The sequence below is a fragment of the Hirundo rustica genome, chromosome 9 (assembly GCF_015227805.2).
Source record: "Hirundo rustica isolate bHirRus1 chromosome 9, bHirRus1.pri.v3, whole genome shotgun sequence".
NCBI classification, from domain to species: Eukaryota; Metazoa; Chordata; class Aves; order Passeriformes; family Hirundinidae; genus Hirundo; species Hirundo rustica.
In genome coordinates, this window is record NC_053458.1 from 9,174,665 (window position 1) to 9,198,970 (window position 24,306).

General features: G+C 41.4%; 1 protein-coding gene across 7 annotated transcripts in view; it reads right to left on the bottom strand.

The window, feature by feature from the left end:
• Positions 1-24,306, bottom strand: part of MAST2 (microtubule associated serine/threonine kinase 2) — a 187,842-nt gene that overhangs the window by 99,185 nt on the left and 64,351 nt on the right. For 5 of the 7 annotated variants that reach the window (XM_040072321.1, XM_040072320.1, XM_040072322.1 and 2 more), the window contains one exon: positions 7,527-7,558. In XM_040072321.1, coding sequence (XP_039928255.1) covers positions 7,527-7,558 — 32 coding nt within the window. Of the gene's footprint in view, positions 1-833; positions 1,054-7,526; positions 7,559-24,306 lie in introns of those variants that run through there. The other 2 variants (XM_040072324.2, XM_040072323.2) reach the window with 1 other exon arrangement.

Here is a 24,306-nt window from a genome sequence, read left to right on the forward strand (position 1 = left end):
GATTAATCCAAATACTTATCAGTAAAGCAACCTTTACATACTGGAAATCCTCCCCGCCAGCAATCTCTGCTTAAACAGCTGATGAGCTTTACAGTCTGCAGAGAGAAAAGGTTAAGCCTGCCTCTTACCCTGCTCCTCCCTCCACTGACTACACGAGAGATTCTTTTCACCTCCTCTGCTTATGAGCACAGTATTAAATATACAGTTTCTTTAATTTTACCTAATAGAAATAATAAATATAATTATGAACAACATAAACAGCAGTTCGAATTAGTAGATTTCAAAGTATTTATAGAGGACACAAGCATTTAAAAGGAAATGCTTGTTAAAATTCCATTTGTAGAAATACATGTGGCAATGTAAATTAAGACTTCTTGCTTCAAATCTAGAAGTTTTCAATAGCATTCTTAATTCTAGAAGATAGCAAAGGTAGCAAAGGTTTCTGAAGATTTTTCACACTGTGACAGCTTTCTGACAGATTATTAAAAGTACTTTTTGAATCTGAAGAATGATCAAACTAGAAAGACAAGAGTTACAAACATTCAGTTTTACTACACTCACACTTGGGATAAAATAAACCCACAATGTATCCCAGCTAAAAACATTGAAACATTGCTCTTTTTTGGCTATATTTCATGGTTAACACTCCACAAAACTAAAATGCTAAAACTTCCAAAATGAAAATTCATGTACAGCCAAATAAGCATAACAGATAAAGTTCTAACAAATCAAAGCAATGTCTATCGGCCGCAGAAAATTCCGGCCAGTTTTCCTTCTTCATAGCTTCAATTTGAAATGATTAAGTGCAATTTATTTTTCACAACAGTCCTTACTGGATCCGCAGAGATGGGGCTCCAAGCCTCTGTTTCCTCCGCTTCATCATTGTGCTGATACACTGATATGCCTATCCCAGCATAAGAGGCTTAGAGCCGGGAAGGAGAGGCCACTGTTATCACTCCAACGCAGAGCACAGAACAATCAGTGCAATTCCGAGCTCTTCATATACCCCCAGTGTCAGAGAGACCTCGGGAGTTCAGTAATGGTCCAGATTAATCACACAGCTCGTGTCAAAAACCTGATTATTTATTTTAAAAAAAATCAGATTTAAAAAAAAAAAAAAAAATCTTCTGCGAGCCTATTCACGGCATCCGGCGAAAGGAAACGGAGCCCGGCAGAAGGAAAGGAAGGTGCCAGGACACGGAGGGGCCACCTGACCCGTGTCACACCGCCAGCAACGCGGTGCTGCCGAGCCGCCGCAAACCCGCCCCGGCCCCCGGGCTGCCGGGAGCGGGAGCAGCCCTCCTCACCAAACCAAAGGCACACTCGGGGGGGCTCTGGCAGGGATCTCACGGAGCAGCCCTCCTCACCAAACCAAAGGCACACTCGGGAGGGCTCTGGCAGGGATCTCACGGAGCAGCCCTCCTCACCAAACCAAAGGCACACCCGGGAGGGCTCTGGCAGGGATCTCACGGAGCAGCCTGGAAACTCGCCTGGCGATGGAGCAGAGGCAGCGCTCGCACCCAAAGGCTGGCAGAGCCCTCAGCGGAGTGCGGGGAGCAGCTGCTCCCGGCCCGCGGGGACACGTGAACCAGCCCTCGGGCAGAAATCAATCCCCTCAACTGCACAACCTGCAGCTTTAAACATCCTCCCGTGACTCCCACGCTGTGTTCCAGACACGAACTTTATGGATTCCGGCACCGAGAACAGAGCAGAGGCGCCCACAGCAGCCTGGGGAGCCGGACGCTGCAGGGGAGGAAGGGGGAACACCTTCATTAGGAGGAAACGTTCCCTTGGCACTTCTTGCAAACGGCACCTGCAATCAGCTCAAAATCGACTTTGCGCTGTCAACAAAACTGCCCCAAATGATGTCCAACATTTTTTTAATGCGTAGTTGTAAGAATGTTACTTTCCCAAAAAAAGTTTCCATGTATATATGTTCGATGGGCTTCCAAGTGCTAAAGGCTGCATTTAGGCTGCCATTCACAAGTACTCATCAACCGAGTCAAGTTCCAGGTGACAGCTCCGATCTTCAGACCCTCCCACGATTCTGATCGCAGCCCCACACTACAAAATCCCAGTCTCTCAGCAGTCAGGAAAATAGAGCCAGGCTGAGCCAGAAGGGACAGGGCGGCTGTGCCTTACACAACCAAAGCCCTTGCCCCCACTCTGTGCCTCTGGAGTAAGACAGCACAGCAAGCAACAAAAAGTACAAATTTGGTATGCCACATATAATTCTATCGCACTTATTAAATGAGAGCCTGGATTAAGCAGTGGAAACTTGACAATAAAAACTGCACAAAATACTTTTTCCACATTTAAATCCTCGATGAAAACCTCCATAAAATTTTTGTCTCTGAGAATACAGTCTATACATAACACCAAAATACTCCTGATTCACCAAATCACTTCTTTTAAAGAAACAATGCTTTCAAATTATTTTTAAAGTCTAATACAGGAATAGCAGCACCGCTGTGGAGCCCCACAAGAATAATTCAGCACATTCCACCTGTAACCAGCCCCATGGAGCAGCTTAAGAGCAGCAGGTTATTTTTTACCTACTGCTTGTGAGCTGCTTCTACGAGCTCAGAGAAGGATGGGGTGGTCAGGAGAGTGCACCTCTTTCTCTCCCCATCTATATAAGGCACCACAAGCAGAAAGTGTTGACTGGAGGCATTATTTCTTACTTTATTTCCAAATAGATCCAAATCAAAATAGATGCAAAAGCAGCAAAATCCCCTACTCCTTTTCAGAACCATTTCTCATCCACTTCCTGCACTTTGGCTTTCCCACTCTCGGACAATGGCACTCGCTCCTGGCAGGGAAACGGCATCGATCCATCAGCAGCAGACACACTCACCCGCCAAGACGAGCAGAAACTGAATTATATACTCCATTTCTCTGCAGATACAGAGGAAATTCCCACAGCACCTGAGCATGGCAGCACAAAGATGTAAACCAGCACTAAAGGCCAGAAATTTTCCTTCCTGCCATCAAACTTCTTATTGTTTCCAAGGTCTAAACATTAAAAAGAATATGAGTAGTTCAGCATATCCCCCCCAAAGAAATTCCTTGGTGTGTTTGTGTGTTATTTTACTGTCAAGAAGCCGAGGGTAAATTTAACAAATTATGATGAAGACTTGTTTAATGAAAGCCCCTCAGAAATGTCTAGGGCAGCAGAAACTAAGAATCTTCAGAGGTTTAAATCAGAATGGTAGTGCAGAGAAGGAGGGAGAGAATGAGAGAAAACAAGTCCCACAGGGGACATAAGCTGCCTTAAAAGGTGATTAGAAGGAATAAAGACCACCATAAAAGGCTTGCACATGTCTTCAGCAAACACTTTTATGTTGCTTACCATATTTCAGAGATAGACATAAAAACTTCAGGTAAATACTGCTCTTTACTAGCATCAACCACCATCAAAACAACAACCTGAAATATTTGGTTCATATAAATGTGTATTTTTACTGGATATATTCTGGATTAAAAGTATTTTTTCATGTTTCTTATGCCTCCATTTTCTTTTTCCATTTGTATACAGCCTTTTAAAGTATATTTGATACAGATGGTTGATAGCAGGAAATAATTAACAAAAAAAAACCCTTACAGCTGAAGTTAGAAACCGGTTTAGCAAATATAGTTTGCTGAGGAAATTACTCTTTTCAAATTTGGAAATAATACGGGAAAGCTGTGTTTTCTTTTTTGAAAATTTTACATTTAGATAGCACAAAAATTACATGAACCCTGCCTTAGAAACCATGAGGATTTAAAATATAAACCCACATTTTTCATTTAAAAGCCTGAACAGGTCGATAACGTTCATGCTATAAAGAACTGAATTTATTATTTACTATTATTGGGGTACTGAACAAGAAACCAGATGGCTCAAGGGCAACCCCAACTGGATTTAGTGACTACTGCTCAGCCAAGGAGGCAAGCAGAAGCAATAGCAAGCTCCAGGCTGGTGCTGGGCACAGTGCAGCCACAGTGAAAAGCAGTTTGCAGCCTGGTCTTCTGGGCGCTGAGCTGCTCCTAAACACATGAACACACAGAGGTGCTTCACCACGGGATGCCCCTGCTGCAAAGTCCCCACCTTTGTCCTTTCAAGTCTGGAATGTCCCTGCTGCAATTCATGTGCAGGTGCACATCAAAACCATGTGAAAGCTGCAGCCAACAATACAAAAACCAATCTCTGTACAGAGAACAGAACAGGATAATGGCTGAAAATAATTAAACCACTTCAACTAATAGGCTGGAGATCAAAGTTTGAGTCTATCACTCCACATTCACTATTTGAAACTAAAGAAAATGTTCATGAATAGTAATTATTTCTTTTGTGAACAAAGCATGGGGGAAAACATAACCAATACATTTATATGCATAATTCATTAAAGGAAAACTTTGAACTCTGATTATTGAACCACACAAGAGACAAAATATAACTACTTATTCCTGTTCTCTAACTGTTCAGTCTCTTAGCTGCCTACAACTCAGCCAAGTATCATCTCCTTTAGTGCATTAAACATAACCCCCTATAGAAACACAAACACTTTAAGCACATTAACAACAAAATGGTATCTAAATTATCAGGCATTTCTCTTAATGTCACCCTGCATACAACTCCCCCATCTGTTTTACATGTCTACTCGCTCTGAGCTGACTATTTCAAAATTAGGATTGCAAGATACCCGTGCAAAGCCATCCTTTACAGTGTGCCTGTGTTTCCTTCTGCTAATATGGAAACAGTCATCAACACTCATCAACAGACTTCACAGGCTCCATCCCACCATTCATTTCCTTCGACTCCCACCCAAGACCTTCTTTAGGTGACAAAATTTCTCATGTTCTCCTGACATAAACAGTGAGACATATAATTCCACTCCTTTTCTTTAGCACAAATAAGCACAGCAACTGTTGTTGTCCCTGCTTATAATTAATACCTGCAATAGAGATTACTCATACTGACCCAGGAAATATGAAGTATTGAGATTCAAACAAAGAAAAAGTTAAAAGCATTGTCAGGAATAGCTCATCCTTTTCCATTCAGCAAAGACAAATACCCGAGCTGATCCGCAGGCTAAAAACCTTTCTAACTCAACAATCCAGCAAAGCAATCACCAAACCAGCAGCAACAGTCAAGCCCTCATTCTGTTTCTGGCAGGATGGAAATAATTACTGCCTCCTCAAATATGATTTTTTACAGAAGTAAGTGCACCCCAGCCTCCAGACTAGCACACAAAAAATGCTGAGTGGCTGATTTTTGTACATAATTCAATTGCTACTGAACTGCTACAAAGGCTGGAGTTTGTGCAGAAAATGGATGCACCTCTTGAGGGTTTCTGGCTCCAAGCCAGGTACTTCATCCACCTGTCCACTCCTGCTTCTGTCGGTGAACAAAAGTCAGTGAGTGACAGCCAATGAATCAGGACATGGCTACACCCGTAACTATCTCTGCTCATCAGCCACAGCACAGCAGCAGCTTTTCAGAATAAATTTTATTTTCAGGATTTTTTTTTGTTTATGAGGTTGATTCCAGCAGAGGAAAAGCCTCCAGAAGAACTAAAAACTGCCTACAGTTGCAATGCCACCCTTTTTGACAGAATGGTTGAACAAATTTATACATAGTATAGGTACTTTTTTACCATGTATTGCATGCATATATTATAATTATCCCCTTGACATAAATTTCTCTGATTTCTAATTCAAAAACTAAGAGGATTTTTTTTTTTAATCAAGTAAGCACTCTGATATTGGGATATGCAAAATCATGCAGATCAACTCCACAAGGGCCTTTTCAGTGAGCCTGTACATTTCATAGTACAGCATCAACACAGCTCTACATCAGCCACAACGCACTACTGACTTCATGAACAGTTAAAACTTCTCAAACAACAAGACATCATTTGGTTCTGGACTATACTTGGTACTTGATTTGACTATAGAATCTGTAATTCCAGAAACTACAAATAATCAGCTAGATAACACAGGCAACTAAGACATTTCAGTTCTTCATTGATTTTTAGTCTCACTAATAGCTGCAACCTTGTGCTTAAAATTTATGGCTTGGATCTTCTTGACACAGGTTGCTAAATTTGTTCACATAGTGACAGCTTAAAAGGCACTTACTTGTGGAAGAAAACTAAAGTGAAGTAATGAAAATTGCAGGAGTTAAGTAATACAGAAATAAAATATTCAGTCATTTGGTTTAGTTACCAGTAATTAAAACACTACACATCTGAAGCACTTCATTTGTATCTCAGATATCTCAAATTAAAACACGTAAATAGTCTTGTGTCGTACCCACCTCCATGCTGGAATGAGCTGGAATATCTCTGGCATCTTCAGTTTCAATTCCAAAAGTTTTGTGCAAAAATATCGAAGTTACATTAAACAAAAAACTTACTGGTAACTCACTGCTCCACTATTTGATCAAAGAACCTTCATAATCTTCAAATGATGAACACCACCTGCCTTGGAAATCTCTCAAATCCTGTTAAGCCAGCCTTTGAGGCATACTGGTTAAAAAAACCCAAAATCAGTCAGTGCTTCATGTTCTTTAAATAACTCCCTGACTGGTTTATCATTGTCATATGAACTAAACCAAAAGGTCTGGTCATGCCCCACTTTCAAAAAAAGACCTTTTGATCCTCTGTATTGTTCAGCCCTGAATCACTAGCTCTACACAGCATTTTCCAAACACACTTTGTTTCTTATATAAAGGGGATAGCTCACATTGAAAGACTGAAAATAATTTCTCATTAGAACCAGAAATCTGAGGAAGAAAGGTTATAAGCTTTTGTGAGTTTCATGTCTGTAGTCCACAAGCTTTGGGAAACAATTTTAAATCATAATGCAATAGCTGGCAGTACAAAAGCTTTCTCTTTTATATAATGCAATCAATAATGCAATTTCTTCCACCATAAATCTGTAAGCATAGCAGAAGCTAAGCTCTCATAATGCCATTGAAACACAAGTTAGTTCACTAAAATTCTTTAAGCATCATAATGCATTAAAAATTTTGCCATTTGTTTAAATCACGGTTTTAAAAGCCTACTTTTCCTGACATGCCCTACTTTATTGAAATACCTCTATTGGGCTGCCTGCTCCACAAACACCTGACCTGTGTGGCCCAGGAGCTGTGTGCTTAGACTTCTGTCAACAGACTGTTTGAAGAGCAGTGATCAAAGCTGTCCATATTGCATAAATAGTCAGTGACTCCTCTGGAGTCACTTCAGCGATGTTGGAGTGGCAACACTCAACACCGCAGCTACTTCCATATAAGGATCAGCTCAAGCTGGTAATTAGAAGTAAGATTACACTACCACTGCTCTTCCTGCTACACTTAAAGAAATGAATAGAGGCTTCAGTCTCAGAGAAATCCAAGCTAGCTGTTTCCAAGCCCGTGACAGATTCTTGAAAATGCTTAACAGAGAAAACAGAGCATCTGCCCATCTAAATTACTTCCACAACTGAACAGCTATATATGTTCAAAACAAACCAAGGGATGAATAAAGAATAATTATACTTACAAGCTTCCTCTTCTGGGGAGACTGAGCTCTTTCTGGGAAAAAAAAAAAAAAAAGAATGAAAACCTTGAGTTAATTTTACATTTTATTACATATTACTAATTTATTTATCAATAAATTTCTGAGGTGGAATGAATAAAGAGCTGGCCATTTCCCAGCGCATGCTCAGTGTAGAACTGCACAGCTCTGCTGCTGCACATTCACAATGCACAGTCTGGGGTAAGAAAGTTGCTCATTTTGCCTAAACAATCATTGCTTTTGGAGTCAAAAGATCATAAGCACTCAACAGAGCAAACATAACTTTGAAATTCAAGCCTGAGCACATATAAGGCAGTAATTAATTCTGTCCTACATACCTCATCAGCATCAGACCGAACCACTTCCAGAAGTGTGGAATGTGGTGTGCCTGCAGCTGCTGCAGTATGGTCTCATACTCTCATCAAAAGGAAGAATTAATGCCATAGAGTGGATTTTAGGGGTGATTTGGGGTATTTTTTTAGACATACGCGTTAGTTGTGTTATGAATTATCACAAAAAATTCGAGGCCAAACACAACTTCCACTTCTCAGCAGCATTTTGCGTTCCAGCAGCACAAGCAAAGGCAGACAGGGGATTTTGCTGTTTTTATTGCAGTCGATAGCCTGGGGGCATCCCAGGCGCGGGCACTGCTGGACATAGAGCCTTCCTTGGCACTGCCCAGGCTGGACACAGAGCCTCCCCCGGCACTGTCCGCCCTTGGCACTGCCCAGACCGGACACGGTGCATCTCCCGGCACTGCCCAGGCTGGATACAGAGCATCCCCAGGCACTGCCCACCCCCAGCACTGTCCACTCCCGGCACTGTCCACCCTCAGCACTGCCCACCCTCAGCACTGCCCACCCTCAGCACTGTCCACTCCCAGCACTGTCCACCCTCAGCACTGTCCACCTTCAGCACTGTCCACCCTCAGCACTGTCCACTCCCGGCACTGTCCACTCCCGGCACTGTCCACTCCCGGCACTGCCCACCCTCAGCACTGTCCACTCCCGGCACTGTCCACTCCCGGCACTGCCCACCCTCAGCACTGTCCACTCCTGGCACTGCCCACCCTCAGCACTGTCCACCCTCAGCACTGTCCACTCCCGGCACTGCCCACCCTCAGCACTGCCCACCCTCAGCACTGTCCACTCCCGGCACTGCCCACCCTCAGCACTGTCCACTCCCGGCACTGCCCACCCTCAGCACTGTCCACTCCCGGCACTGCCCACCCTCAGCACTGCCCACTCCCGGCACTGTCCGCCCCAGCCCCGCTCCGCAGTGCCCGGCCCCGCCCGGCTGCGGGGCTGCGCTCCCGCTGGGCACCGCCAGGTGGCAGCCGCGGCCGCCGCCCCGGTCCGGCCGCCGCCCCCGATCCTGAGGGCTTCAAACGGCACGGACGGGAGCTCGGGCTGCGCTCATCCCCGGCTGGGCTGTGCCCATCCCCGGCTGTGCTGTGCCCATCCCCGGTTGTGCTGTGCTCATCCCCGGCTAGGCTGTGCCCATCCCCGGCTGGGCTGTGCCCATCCCCGGCTGGGCTGTGCCCATCCCCGGTTGTGCTGTGCTCATCCCCGGCTGGGCTGTACTCATCCCCGGCTGGGCTGTGCCCATCCCCGGCTCTGCTCATCCCCGGCTGGGCTGTACTCATCCCCGGCTGTGCTGTGCCCATCCCCGGCTGGGCTGTGCCCATCCCCGGTTGTGCTGTGCTCATCCCCGGCTGGGCTGTGCCCATCCCCAGCTGGGCTGTGCCCATCCCCGGCTCTGCTCATCCCCGGCTGGGCTGTACTCATCCCCGGCTGTGCTGTGCCCATCCCCGGCTGGGCTGTGCCCATCCCCGGCTGTGCTGTGCTCATCCCCGCCTGTGCCCATCCCCAGCTGGGCTGTGCCCATCCCCGGCTGTGCTGTGCTCATCCCCGCCTGTGCCCATCCCCAGCTGGGCTGTGCCCATCCCCGGTTGTGCTGTGTTCATCCCCGGCTGTGCTGTGCCCATCCCCGGCTGGGCTGTGCCCATCCCCGGCTGGGCTGCGCTCATCCCCGGCTGGGCTGCGCTCATCCCCGCCTGTGCTCATCCCCGTTCGCCAGAGCCCAGCAAGCACCAGAGCAGCCAAAACCAACAGGATGTCAGGGTGCTGATCTACGGGATGTGCTTCTCATCCCCGCCGAGAAAAAAAAAAAAAAATCCGTTTTCTCACTAAATATTGAAAAAATCAAATCCATAACATTGGTAAAGTAATCTCTTTTCCATCTTTAGCTACAGTGTTTGTGTTGACTGACAAGACTAACAATGTTATTGACAGGCAGCGACTGGTCTGATCAGTAACACATGGGATTTGGCTTAAAGTTCTTCAAAGATACCAAAAAGTTACAGCCACTAATAAGTAATAAATAAAGAAGTAACTCTTACATGCCATTATTCTTTTCAAGTATGAGTTCTCCATAATTTGAAATTTCATTATAGTTTAACAGTACCAAGCAAATTCCATGTGTGAATTATCGCAAGGCTGACAGCTTACAGCATCGAGAAATAAAATTCCTGTCGTCAGACAAACTTGTCAAGATCTAATCAAAACACTTCAAGTGCGTAAGATAATAAATCATTAGCATCTATAACAGGTTGTGTGGTTTATATTCTAAAAAAGGTGCTTCTTCCAATCTCATTTGTTAGAAAGAATTAAGTTTACAACTGTCAAGCCTAAGTAGCAGGGACAGCTTTTTGCTACTGCAAATTAATAAAAAAACAGGTAAGATATAGGTATTATATGTTATTCTGCATCTGTGGATAGTGGGTTACTTAGACAGGCATATAAATCTCTTTCATCATAGGAGAAGCTGTATTTAATTTATGCTTTTTAAAGAAGATGGCACCTCTTGGCAGAAGGCACTTTTTCTGTTCAAATGATGTACTTCTGTTCATTCCAACACAGTAAGCCCCAGAAATTTTTAGAATGTATGTATAAAGCTCTGGAATTTCATAGTATTAGATGGAAAAGCGAAACAGTGACCTTTAAATCTCTCTAACTACCTTCTAGTTTTTTAACTTCTAGGGTTCATTTTTATGAGCTTTGCTCTAGTCATTAGAACTGAAAAGTCATTCAAAGAGAGAACACTCCCTTGCAGCAGCACAGCTCTGGTAATTGTGACTTGTAATTACCAGACATACATCACAAGAAACATGGTCCAGGAATAGGAACAGACAAATCCTTTCCTTTACAGAAAGGATTTTGCTTTACTCAAAAAATATGACCTTTAATACTTCCTATAATGTAGGTAATTCAGGATTAAATGCATGCAAGGTTAGGAGGAGGACTGCCTGGGGCTTTGTTCCTGAAAGCATCCCTTGGAAACCAAGTTTCCAAATAAGGAAGGAACAAAGTCCTAGCAGATGACATCTCAATGCAATTGAAATATTATCCTATCCATGTAGGAATTGTCTTCATTCTGCACCTCCACCTTGACAAACACAGTGCAGCTGAGGAATCAATAGGCAGTAGTTCACATTTAATACTACTGTGGTCTTGACAACAAAGAGCACAATCAAAACAATCAATTTTTATACCTGTTGTTCCACTAGGCCTCATTTCATGTTAGTCTTAAAATCCCCTTCACAAGCCCTAACAGCCGCACAGCCCATCACATCCCAGCCTCTACAGCACTTTTCCTGTCCTCTGGAGAAATGACAAAGCACCCTCCCAGCTCAGAGCTGGTAACAGCCCCTATAATCCCCTAAAACAGGCCATGAGTGGTGGGGCCAAGGAAAAAGCACCAAAGATGGACATTGCACAGCCACGAGCAATGCAATGATGAGATTTGCTTTTCCCAAATCACCACTTTGGGTGTGAAGAAGTTACATCCCAAAGAGAAATGCCCGGAGATGGAAAGAAGGAGGGAGCAGACTGCAGACAACTGCTGAGATATTTCCTATTTGTGGATGCCCACTGTCAGGAGAACGCTGCAGACCTCCAGGGGATCAAGTGGACAAGGAAAATGCCTCCCAGAGATGGGAATACACTCACAGGGCCGAGACTCAGCTGGGTCTTAAGACGGCTCAATGCTTCAGTGTGTGCAATGGGACCAACTGAGAGTTTGTATCTCAGAATGACAGGGTGATTTCAAAGGTATGAAGCAGCACTACAAAAACAGTGAGTCGATAATTACCAAAAATGTAAGGGAAAAGTCCAACAGCATTTCAAAAGCACCCTATAAAGGCTAAAGTCTACTCCAAATCATATATTGTATCATTTGTAGTAGAGATTAAATGTTTTAGTTAGTAAATTTTGAGGTAGGTGGTATGATTTAACTGGTTTCCACTCACACCACAAAGGAGTTTGGCATTACACATCCATGCATCCTGAAAAAATAAATCACGTTTTAAGAGGTGAGATAACTAATAAAAGAGTGCTGAGCTGTGACTACTTGGTCCGAAACACTATTTACAGGGTGCAGCTGTAATCCTTTCAATATGCTAGTTTATCCAGAAAGACATTTTTCATTAAAGACCACCCTTCTGATGAGAACAACACATGAACCTGCAAGGCTCCAAACTGCCCCTTCCAACAGCACATCTGCCTCCCTGAGCACTTGTGCTGCCAGCAGCTATATTTATACTACCATTATTACTCCAGCCAGCCTCCGTGCCACCTGCTCTCTAGGTCAACAATATAACCCTCAAAACAGAGGCTTACATTTATATTTGATTTATATGAAGTACTAAATAGCATAAGAACGTTTTAAAATATTGGTGCACATTATTCACAGAGAACTTTCAGAAGTGGAAATAAAGAACTACTTTCACAGATCCTAAAAAATAAGGGGTGTATTAAATCTTGCAGTACCCAAATGACAAGAACAGACTGTTCTGAAAGTTAATTTTTTGCACCAGTTCCACATTTCAAGGCGTAATTATTAAACATGCGACTTGATCTCTACATAACAAAAGAAGCAGCAGATTTTCAGACGAGCAGTTAAAAAGGAACCTTGGGAAAGAAATTCAGCATCATGGAATTTACAAAAAGCTGACTCAAATAACTGCCTTCAAGAGAGTTCCTTATATTTCCTTTTATCTTAAGTTCATCACCTCAATCACGAGGCTATAAAATCAGTTGGACACCGTATCGTGCTACAGCAGAGGTTTCACAATAGGACTCGATCCTCATTTTACAGGCAGCAAGGAGGCTAAAAGAGAAAAAATACCAGCCATTTTAAAGATCATTTTTCTGTTTGCAAAATATGTTGCTTCGTACACAGATACTGAAAATTTTATTCAGTCGGTTTTTATATAATTTTCATATACAGAAACTGCATCTGAAACCAGGAAGGTTTCAGGCAGCAGGAAGAGCGCTGGCTTTTTGCATAGGTGCGTGCACACAATACGGAATGGAAATAAAATCTGGAAATCGACTTGTTCATTGACCTACAATACAACCCACATCGTGCCAGCAGACACGTTATGTTATAAAAGTGTAAAAAAACAGGAACCCATCACTCAAATTTGTCACTTTCTCTCCGTCTTGTAATTTGTCCTTGAATATGGATCTGCGCATATGGCACAGACCCACAGGCAAAGTTGGATGCTGGAGCCTGCACTGATGGCAGCTTAAATGGAGTCCTTGCAAATTAAAATGAGAACCATCGCCACACAGGATGTTCCATATTTTTGCCAGAGCAGACAGCATGATTCCTGAGATTGCTTTTGACCTTGGCTCCCTCGCAAGGTAGCTCACTGTCATACCAGTTGGGACAATAGACAAATATTTTTACAGCTATGAGAGCAAATACATTTCGGTTAATAAGTTAATATTTCACAGATGATGAAATTTCACTGACAGTCAGTGACCTGGTACCATGCACTCTTGTTTTAATTTTTTTTTCCTTTGCTGACTATGTTTGCTTTAGGGTATACTACCAACCAGCAGGGGATTAATTAAATCTCCTTCTATACATAACCATTTGCATTACAGAAATGATATAATGAGGGCTGGAATCTCCAGTTCTGATGGAAAGTACAACCTGGCCGTGCAAGGACAAACTGTAATCCATCCATCAGATTAACAGGAAGGAATTTTTCATGGTGATTAGGAGAAAAAAAAACCACCCCATGCTAAGCTTCTCTTTCTCCTATCAGAATCTGTCAGGAAAAATAATTTCCTTCTTTTCACCATATCACTGTAAATGGTTATTAAAAACAGCACTTCTCAATTTCTCTGTCTAGAAATGATTACATCTGAACTTGTTTCCCAAACTCATCAGTGAAGAATTTTAAACAGCAACACTAAAACCGTATCTGTACTGAAGGTCAGATGAACCTATGGAATATGCCGCAGATATCTTCTATAATTTACTGACTTTTTAGAAACTAAATTCAGGATCATACTCTTAGATCATCTGCTTAGCTACAGAGATACTTAAAATACAGAAAACGAATACCCAGCCTCTTGCCAATACCATTCAAAATATTCAGAGGACATGGATTTAATTCTCAGACCTTTCTCTGCACTCTACTGAATTTATGTCTGCCATCACATAAATTCTGAAATGCCATGGATAGCTTAGTCCCAGGGCATCCCCTCATATTCCCAGTACCAGCCAAACTGCCTGGAACCACTCTTTCCTAAGAAACCTCACCTTCATGGTGGCCAAGTGCCACAGCCTCCAGAAAAACGTGTGTGAGATGAGAATAGTTAACAGTGTATCTGTCCACCCAGTGCTACCCTAAACATACTACAAGTTCAAAGCAAAAAAAATTTATTGTTTCAATTCATTTTCTACCTCAGCAGAAGTTGCATGACAATAAAAATGCCATTTGCAACTATTCTAAGATATAAAACCAAGTGGGGAGAAAACCCTCAGCTGTTTAACTAAGAGGCAGCCCTGTTTCTCTAAATATCCAGTATATATGAGTCTTTCGACCCACAGGTCATGAATCAGCGAATGATGCATTTCATGCTTTTTAGATCTTCCAGCCTTTCTTTTCTCTTCAGCTTGAAAATCCCTTACTAGTCAGCAAAATAAAAAGCCTTTGGATTTATTTCAAATTAGAGCTACTGCAGAAGGAAATAAAGCTAAAAGCCCCTTAAACTTTAAGCAAAATTCTCGAATACAGCAAATTATTTTCCCTCCCCCACCAGCCCTTCTGACTGGGCAACAGAAGCTTATTCCTTGGTAAGCAAAGCTAAGGACCCAGGTCACATTTGTGCATTAACCTGTCAAGAATATATGTGACCAGAAGCTTCCCACTAACCTTTCATATCACTTAACCTCAGGGCTTTCCATAAGATTATGGATTTTGGTTACTTGACCTGAAATAATTCCGGAATACATCTCAAAACAGGAAAGAATTCACACTTTTCCTCAGAATATTTTCAGCGCCCACGCCCATGTGTGTATATATATAATATATATATATAAGTATTTTAGTAAGCTGGAGTATCTACTCCACGTTTTGTGCATTACATCACGTTTTCCAGCCCAAAATACAACATTACACAGCGCACACCATGGGCCGCAGCTCACGGCAACAAACGGCACCGAAACCACGCGTCAGGGCTTGGACTGGCAAACGACAATCCAAACAACGGCTGCAAAGCACATTCCCAGGGATGAAGGGAGAGCTGCCCAGCCCCAGGAAAAGCCACGGCTTCTCCACAGCTGCCACAGCTCAGTGGGCACCCGCAGCCCAGGGCAGGGCAGCACCCACACACCCATCAGCAGGCAGGGCTAGGAGCGACCTGCAGTCCTCCAACCCTCATTTCCTCCACAGGATTCAGTGCTGTCTCAGTTTCTCAGGACCAGGAACACAGGGTCACTCTGATTTCATGCCCTCAGTCAAGCAGAAGTCTCGTTCTTCCCATAGAAAAGACAATTCCTAGTTTTGTATTTAAGCTTTTCAGCTGTGGTTAAGCAGAGTGGTTTCTGAAAGTTAAGACAACGTCTAAGAACCCTGGTGACAAAAACAGGGGTACAGTAACTCAGCTGTTCAATCCTTAGACATTATCAAACTAATTTACTGTTAACTTGGCTGTTTTCCTCAATTCTAAAAAAACAAAACCAACCATAGAAGCAGCCCTCTTCAACTACATGTGCCAAACTTACTTTTAGATGTTACAGAGCGTGTAAGAGACAATGTTTTTAAGGTGCAATTTCACTAGCAGGAAAAAGTAATATTAAATATTATGGCTTGAATTTTGCAACCCAGAGTCCTAGATGTGGTGCAGAAGCACATAAAAAAACAGCAGAGCAGAAGAAAAATTATGACTCTACTCTCCTAACAGACAATCCATAAACTGCAACAGCAGTAGCTCCAGAAGACCATTATGATAACTTATTCCTCAAATTAAACAACAGCAAAACCCCAAAATGTGTGTGTGTAGCAACAAAATAAAAAGCAAGACACACAGTAGTCCTCTGTAAATAAAAGGTTATACTTTAAACCCTGAGAAATAACACCAATAATAAATGCTCCAAATCTTCCTTATATATTTTTGCACAAATTAGCCTAAAGGCAAAGGAATACTGAGAGTAATAAAGCACATGGCTTAGACAGCTCATTCATCTTTCTCTTTACTTAATTCTAGTTCTACAAGGCCATGAAGCAGATTCCTGATGTGTGAAAGAGCCCGCCCAGCATTGAACAGTCATCCCAAATAATGGGAGTAACTGTTCAAAATTCTCCTTCATTTTTCCAGACGGCGCCAGTTTCAGAAATTTAAGTCAAAAGGTCACGTTCTGCAAAATTTTAGAATATGCAGGGAAGAGTCTCATCTCGGAGCTGTATGGGACTGCAGCTGTAATGCTATTGTTAGAAACCACTCTTAAAATTACTCTGTCTTGACTTGCACCAAAAATTCCTTCAAGACTGGGCATGCAGTGGTCACAAGGAAACCATCACAGCTGCTAAAAATGCCAAGAGCATTACAAATAAACAAATCCAGTTTTATTCTCTCTCTTGTAGGCTCATACTAATATTAATCTATGATTCAGTCAGCTGACATTTCTACTATACACACATCTACTCCTTAAAAGGTTGTTTCCAGACAAATTAACTGCCATCAAGGCTACCTGACAACCAATTTGACTCATAAAACTCTTTAAATATCCCTTGAAACTGAATAACCAAGCCCAACAAAATTTTCATGACTTCAGAACCTTTCTGGTTTATCCTGCAGAAAAAAGATATATAAAACAGAGAATATCTCATGAAAACTCCAGGCCTGGCTCATCAGCTCATGTCCATTCAGTGCACTGTTAATACATACCATGAACAAAAATCAAAGGTTGCCCTCCAAATTATACTGAAATACATTAGTATTATATTATATTATATTATATTATATTATATTATATTATATTATATTATATTGGACATTCTTTAATATCATATTTGGAGCAACAAAAGACACAGGGTCGGTTCAGTGTTAACGTCAGCAGCAGATCTCTCCCACCAGTCCAAAGTCTGCCAGGCTGGTTTCTCACCAACCCCCCAGTGTAAAGTTGAAAGAAAACAGGCAGAAATTAAATTTGGTGGTTGTTTTTGAGAGGCACTCCCCATGTCTCCAGTTGCTTTGTCAATGTTAGGCCAAGACATGTGACACATCAACAGTATTTTATCTTTACAATCGCCTATTTCTCAATTAATTTAGACAAAAAGAAAGATGTGTCAGGCCAGTGTTGCCAGATAGCTGGACAGCTTGGCCAGCCCTAAAATAATGCCAAGCTCTGTGAGAAAGTTCCAGGCGAGAGAAACCTTTTAGTTCCTCAAAAAGCCTCGACAATAAAGGCTTCCATCCTTCCTTAAAACCGCATCAAGTCCATTCCACACAGATACGGGAAAACACTCTGAGAAATTGAAAGCATAAGCAATCAATTTGAAAGATATTTAGTAATTAGTCCTAAAAGGAATTCCAAGCAAATAAAGCTCCCTTGCCTTCATGTAGTTTATGACTGATAGCATCTGTAACCTCACGCGGCATCCATTAAGTTCAGTAGTTAATTACATCTGCTCGGACTGGACATTATTTACAGAACAAGCAGATGTAATTTTCCATTGCTGAGCTGAGCTAGATGAGGCACTTCTCCTCTCAAATCACTGCTTCTCACAAAAACACACAAGGAGGGACAGACAGGCGGCTCTGATCATTTTCTGCAAAGGAATAGTTACAGGCCATCATCCACTTAATGAAGAAATCCACATGCTGAGCACCATGTGAAAATCTGTAATAATCAGAGCCAGACAGTATTTACACCTTTGTAAGCAAACGAGAGAATTTTAACTTCTCTTTCTGCCCTCGAAAGTGAATAGTCTCTGATGTTGCTTATGCCTGCTGGGCTTCACGCTGGAACATAAACCCCTGACAAAAGTGATGAAAGAAAGGGCTCTGTTGTTTCATTCCCCAAAAATATATATATTATTATTTTTTTACACCAAAAGCAAAAGCCACAGATATCTGACATTTACACATATTACGTATCTAGGAAGAGATATTCACCCCCTGGATATATAAGGTGATTACACACCTAGCATGACTCATTTCAGTTATAACACAAAGCCTTTTTACCACAGCTTTTTATTATTAGTACTGAAAAACAATAATTTCAGTAAAAAAAATATAAATAGGAACATGCTTTCCTATCATCTTTCACTCATACTTTCAAACAAGTTGGTGGGGGGTTTTTTTCTGCTTAGGTATATTTAAATTCATCATAAAGACAAAAAAGTATATTAGAAAAAAAGTAATTAAATGGTCCTCTCAATTTCAGTGAGACAGAACTGTAATAATCACCAAGTGAACTCTAATTTTAAAATTACAATCTTATATTAACTTCAAGGGCTCAACAGTGTGACAATGCTCTGAGGTGGAATATAAAAAGGTAAACTGCAAAGTGGTGCTAGGCCAAACTCAGCATTAATTTACAGATCAAACCCAATGTGAGGAAAGTTTTCTACTGGTGTAGGCAAGACAAACTTTGAGCTTAGAAGAGGCAGAACATATCTCACAAAAGCAGCATTTATTGTTTTCATAATGAAAGATAGGTGAGCTGGGAACCATAGAAACTGACCAACCTCATCCCTGGGCATATTTTTAAATAACCACATCCAGCCCTGTCCTTCAGTTATATCATAAATTCTGCAAATGTCAAGAGAACTGAAGTTTTTGGATCATTCAGATTCCTCCTATGAAAAAACATGGGACACATCTAAACACCTTTTACAGCTTTATTTATGAACAATCTTACATTTAATATAGTTGGATAATTCAAGTTTACTCAGCGCCAAGAGATCTGTTTCAGAGGAAAATTCATCCCCAATTAAAGCAGTGGTAAAACACAGGCACTCACTCACTCCCAAAGCAGAGATTTGAGAAAGTGCAGACTGTGCCTAATGACTTTTAGTTCTGATGGGCGATTAGTGTGCTCTGTAATGGACTGACAGAAACAGCTGATTCTATTACAAGGACATGTTCTGCCTAGGATTCTCTTTCTGTTGCATTTAAATTATAAATATGGACTCTCTTGAAAATATATCAAGACAAAAGATATTAATCAGTATCTCAAACTTCTGCCTTCTGTCCTTTACCATGCTTCAAATTAGAACAAACACTGACTTCATCACCAGGAAAAGCCTCGCAGGTACTCAGGACTGTCTGTACTGTAATTTCTCTTCTGTACATTCCTCTTCATCCTCTATTCCTTTTAGAAGGTTTTTTGTAATTCAGCTGTTGGCTTCAAAGTCAGGTTTTAAGGTATATTCCTGTTTGCATTTATGGGTACAGAAAAAAATTTCCAAAGACTTCGCAAGACCTGAAAATTCATCGGCAATTGTCACTGAACAGTCTCTTTCTTCAAAGAGGATTTGGGAAGGGGCTTTTCCTCACCTTGACAGGTCTCAAAACTGCAAGTCTAATCAATGGCCTTGTTCCCACTTTCAGGTTGAATTCAATGCATGATTAAAGCATTCAGCTCAGAACAGCTTCTGGGGAGCCAAAAAGTCTTTAATACAATGTTTTTAACTCCATGTCTGTAATGTACTATAGGAGAACTCAAATACCAGAACCAAAGTCCCTGCTCCTCTGATACATATTTCATAAAAGCAACAAAAAAAGCTACTCATACTGGAAAGAAAAAGCAGCATGGGAACTGCAAACTATCTAACAGGCAAAAAGCTTCAGTACATCGAAGCATTTAAGAACAAAAGTAGCGTGAGCACCCAAAAAGCAGGTCTACATCTCTGCACAAGTTTTCCCACTGTTGTTTTTGAAGTTTTGTTGTAACTTTCTTTTGTCTATCCCACCTCACAAACAATCAGCCCTAACTCAACAGCTTTTTTCAGAGCAGAATTTACAATTTTGATGAGCTGCTATGTGCATTAGAGGACTTCCTATACAAAGAATGTTTGCTGTGAATGATAAAACAATCCTTATGATAACTAATGAAAAGAGAAAACCTTATGAGACTTTGCACTGAACTTGTTACATTTTTGTTCCAGAAGGACCAAACTGCAAAGAAATAACAAAAAAATTGAAGTTTAGTGACATCTGTGAAGAACTAACCTAAATAGCTTTCAGAGAATGACTCGAGGTTTCATTTCCTGATAGCAACCATCTACCCATGCTCCTTGGTATGATAAGTTATCTTCTTCATCAAGAGAATTCTTGGTTTATTTCCCTTAGATGTTTAACTCCTTAATCCCTATTTCCACAATGTTTTCTCTCAGGCAGTGTTACCATATGCTGTACTGGTGCTCCCAAATTCTCTCAACAGAAGTGCAACTTCGGCAGCCAGAAAAAAGGATTAGTAAAAGCATTAAAGGGATCCTATAAAATCATTCTCTGCATACACAAAAATTGAATTAATTTAATTATATTCTGTGATAACCGATAATTTTCATTTCAATAAAACAGTTTAGAAATTGATAAAATAGTCCCAATATGGTCTGACTGCAACAGGCTCAAAGCTCTTTTAACATATTTCACTTTTCTGTTTGTCACAAAGTAAAAAGCACAGCAAAGCAAAGGCAAGGTTGTGATTCCCATTTAAATCCTATTCTTGGAGCTGAAATGTTGCTCCAAATTCACCACTGTATTTTAAGCATTTCAGTTTACTTAGGAGGGAAGAAATTTTGAGGTTTAAAGATTTGTGCAGACTTTGTACTTGTTCAAATTCAGAATTTTAACACCAGAAAGCAAACCAAACTATCTAGTCAAGGAATTACAGATGACTGGCTATAGGGGGATTTCTCTAACACACATACACCCAAAACAAACACAGTGCAGCTCCTGGGGTTAGTCCAGATTTACATATGTGCTAAGTGACAATTTAGGCTTAACATCTCAAACGATCTTTTCTCAATTACATGATTTTTAAAAAAAAAAGTGTGCCACAGGTACCACTTTATTTTCGCTGTTTCTAATTTCACAGTAGCTTCTTAAATAACAAATATTTCTTTTCTGCTCATCACTTACTTTTATAGAAGGATTTATCTTCAAAACTAATTTATAAGTCAGGTTAGTATTTATTTAAGAAGAATCCTAGGTTGGCTCACCTGGACACAAGAACTATCAGAGATTGAGCAATGAAAATATTTAAAAGCAGTTTTTCAGATGTAGTGAGCCTGGTGTCTTACTAGGTGAGGCCCTGGGAAAGTCTATTGCTTTGTTAACATGGTGTTGGGTTATTTTTCAGATGAAGGTAAAGCAACTCAAGTCATATTCCCTCCCCCACCTGAAGCTGTAAGAAGCTGCCCAGCATTTATGTGCAGAGTGCTTAAATTGCTATGTACAGCCTGCTTAAAAAAATAAAATCAATAGACATTATGCCTACTTATTTAAAAATCAATAGACATTATAGATTAATAAAATATTCTTTTCATTTTCCTATTCTCATTTTATTCTAACTGAATATTTATAGCCTCTCCACCCAAGTTTAACATTAAATGTAAATGGACAGAGAGCATTTAAATGTGTACTGGTTCTAGGTAGCAGAATCTGTGCTGTTATACAAACTTGAAAGAATTATTTGTAAAATTACCATACTGAGGAGAGCAAAACCTTATTTTCAATCTTAATACTTCAAGTTTTCCTAATTTCAGTGTACTTAAATAGCATTCCACTGCCTGCTCAGACCCAGAAATTATTAAAGCAAATGACTGACCAAAAAAATAGTATTTTCAAAACAATATTGGAACGCCACTACACAAATGTCCATTAATTTCAGTGGAAAAGATGGGGAAATAGGTTCATTGTAGTGTCTGAAAATTTCCATCTGCGGCTTCCTTCATGCCAAGAAGGTTTTTGCTTCACAGATTCAGGTATTCCTATCCAAGCAAATAAGTCCCCAGAGCCTGGGAAAGGCAGAGAGCAAAAAAAGGGTTCAAAAAGCCAATAGGCAAATAAACAATGTAATATCAAGATACAGGAAAGGGAAATTAATCTGTCCACAATGCCAGCGAGTTACCATGTGCAACACTAGGCATAAAGCAAAGCAGAACTTACAAGTGCTTCTACATTAATTCTAGAAGCCTGAAAAATAAAACAAAAGTATGTTTGCTATCAAACAGCCACCCTCCGTAACAGGCATCCCACAAACCAGCCCACAGGAGGATAATCTATGGGATAGTGGCGTCAGTATTCACTTCTCAGGATTGATGGATTAAGCTGTGGGAGCAGGGAAGATGCTCTGCAGATGAATTTTACCAGGATAAAAATATTACAGAAGAAATGCATCACAGAATCTCTTTGGGCAGGAAACACAGCCGGTAATAGCCAAAAATACAGCTCCACAGCTGCGCTACCAATTCTCAGTTCAAGGCAACAATCGGGAAACACTAAATAAGATCAGGGAAGCTGCAAAGTCAGAACAAGTCACAGCAGTGGAAGTTTTCAGTCTGGGCCAGTGCTCCACCAGGATAACAGGAGACCAGTCTGAACTCCAAAAAGAGATGCTATTTTGGGTTTGTCCTCAGCCTTCTACGTCCCTTTTTAGTGTCCACAGCATGATTCTGTCTTGACTGGGATGCAGTTTTCCTCCTGGACATCAACTCCCACCACATCTAATTCCTTCCTTTTACTTCATTATGTTGCCCACACATGTGGGCTTGCTAATCTCTTGTCCACAGATTCTCACACATAGCACTGGCAGGTATTACAGAGAATATGATCACAGAAATCTTGTATTTCAGTGGGCCACTTGGCAACCTCAAATTACCCTCGAAGCATCCCTCCTTGAACCTCCCACACAGAAAGCGAGTTAACTGCATTTTTTCACAGGATCACCCACTGTCACAATCAGCTTCCCCTTCTCCTGGGGAGAACATCTCTGCTGCAGGAGCCTGCTCAGCGCAGAAGGATGCAATGATGCTGTCTGGAAGGTGAATCTGGTCCAAAAGGTGAGGTCCATCCTCAGCAGCAGAGCAGAGGGGGTGGCCCTGTGGTGTCCCTGCAGGTCTCACCTCTGAGCCTCTCTACTAAGTTTGTCCAGTTCAGTTACCTCAAGAGCAAACCTGTGCTCTTAGAGCTGAGCACTCCCTGAACCACACACACAAACACGCTGAAGACGCTCCATCATGTGGTCCATCTCATGTTCCATCATGTGGTCTGCATTCTCTGCAAAAACTGGAGAACCCTTCACTTAGACACCAGATTTTTTTCCTGTATCTTATGTTTAACATTGTGTTAGGTGCTGGAACCTGATGCTAATTAGCTTCTCCTTTAAGCAGTAATTAAACTCACTCTCTTCCACTCTATTCTTCTTTTATTAAGTAAATTAGAAATAGATGAGATCTATCCAAAAGCAAATTTGATTTTTTGAGTTTATGGGCTTCTTAAATACAGATTTGAGGTATTCTCTCTTCGCTGATGACAGCTAACCTTTTTGTTGTCCCCTGTTCTACATAGGAATTAGAAATTTCTTTTACTTTCACTCCTGCATCTCTGAGCAGATTAGGCATTCTCAGTATCCCAGATATCATGCAGAAAGTTGGCTAATGTTGTAGGTGGGTCAAAAATCTTACACACAGAACTAAAAACAAAACAAAACAACCAATGCAGAAGTTCAAAAGTGTGTTGTTACTTTATTATAGCAAAATCTCAGAACTTTGAGATTTGAGTTTTCCATTTAGATTGAGTTTTTCTAACTTAATTCCAGCATACACTGCAATAGCAGATACTGCACAGAACCAAACGTGGATTTCCTGTAAATCCTGGCAGTGTGAGGAAATTATCAGGTGAGTGGTCAACACAGGGCCAGAATGAGGATAAACACAACTACTCACACACCCACGTACAGCCAAACTAGCACTAATTTGAAAAAGGACAGAGGACAAACTGTGAAGACAATGGACAGCTGTAGCTGGAGAATAAAAGGCAACCAGGCTGTTAGGCAGCATCAAGAACGGGATGGAACGTAATATGGAAATTATTATAATGGCATTAGCTCAGTCAGAAGCACATCAGCAGCTATGATGCCATGTCTGGTTCTGGGCATGTCATTGACAAAGAAAAATCCCAGACTCCTGGCCAAGACAGCTTGCTACTCTTCTCAGAATTCATTTTCCTATGGAATACGTACTTGAGCCTAAAACTAGAAAAAACCCTCAAACCACCACTGAAGAAGTTTTCATAAGAAAGGAAATAACATGTCTTTCTAGCCAGAGGAGGAGAGGTCTCTTCAAATGCCTGCAGTGTGACAGCACTGCCTTCCGAAGCCCAGCAAGGAGCGCCTCCAGTTTATCTAAAATGAATATTCAAATGCTGGCAGCCATCATTCCAGCAAAAGAGGT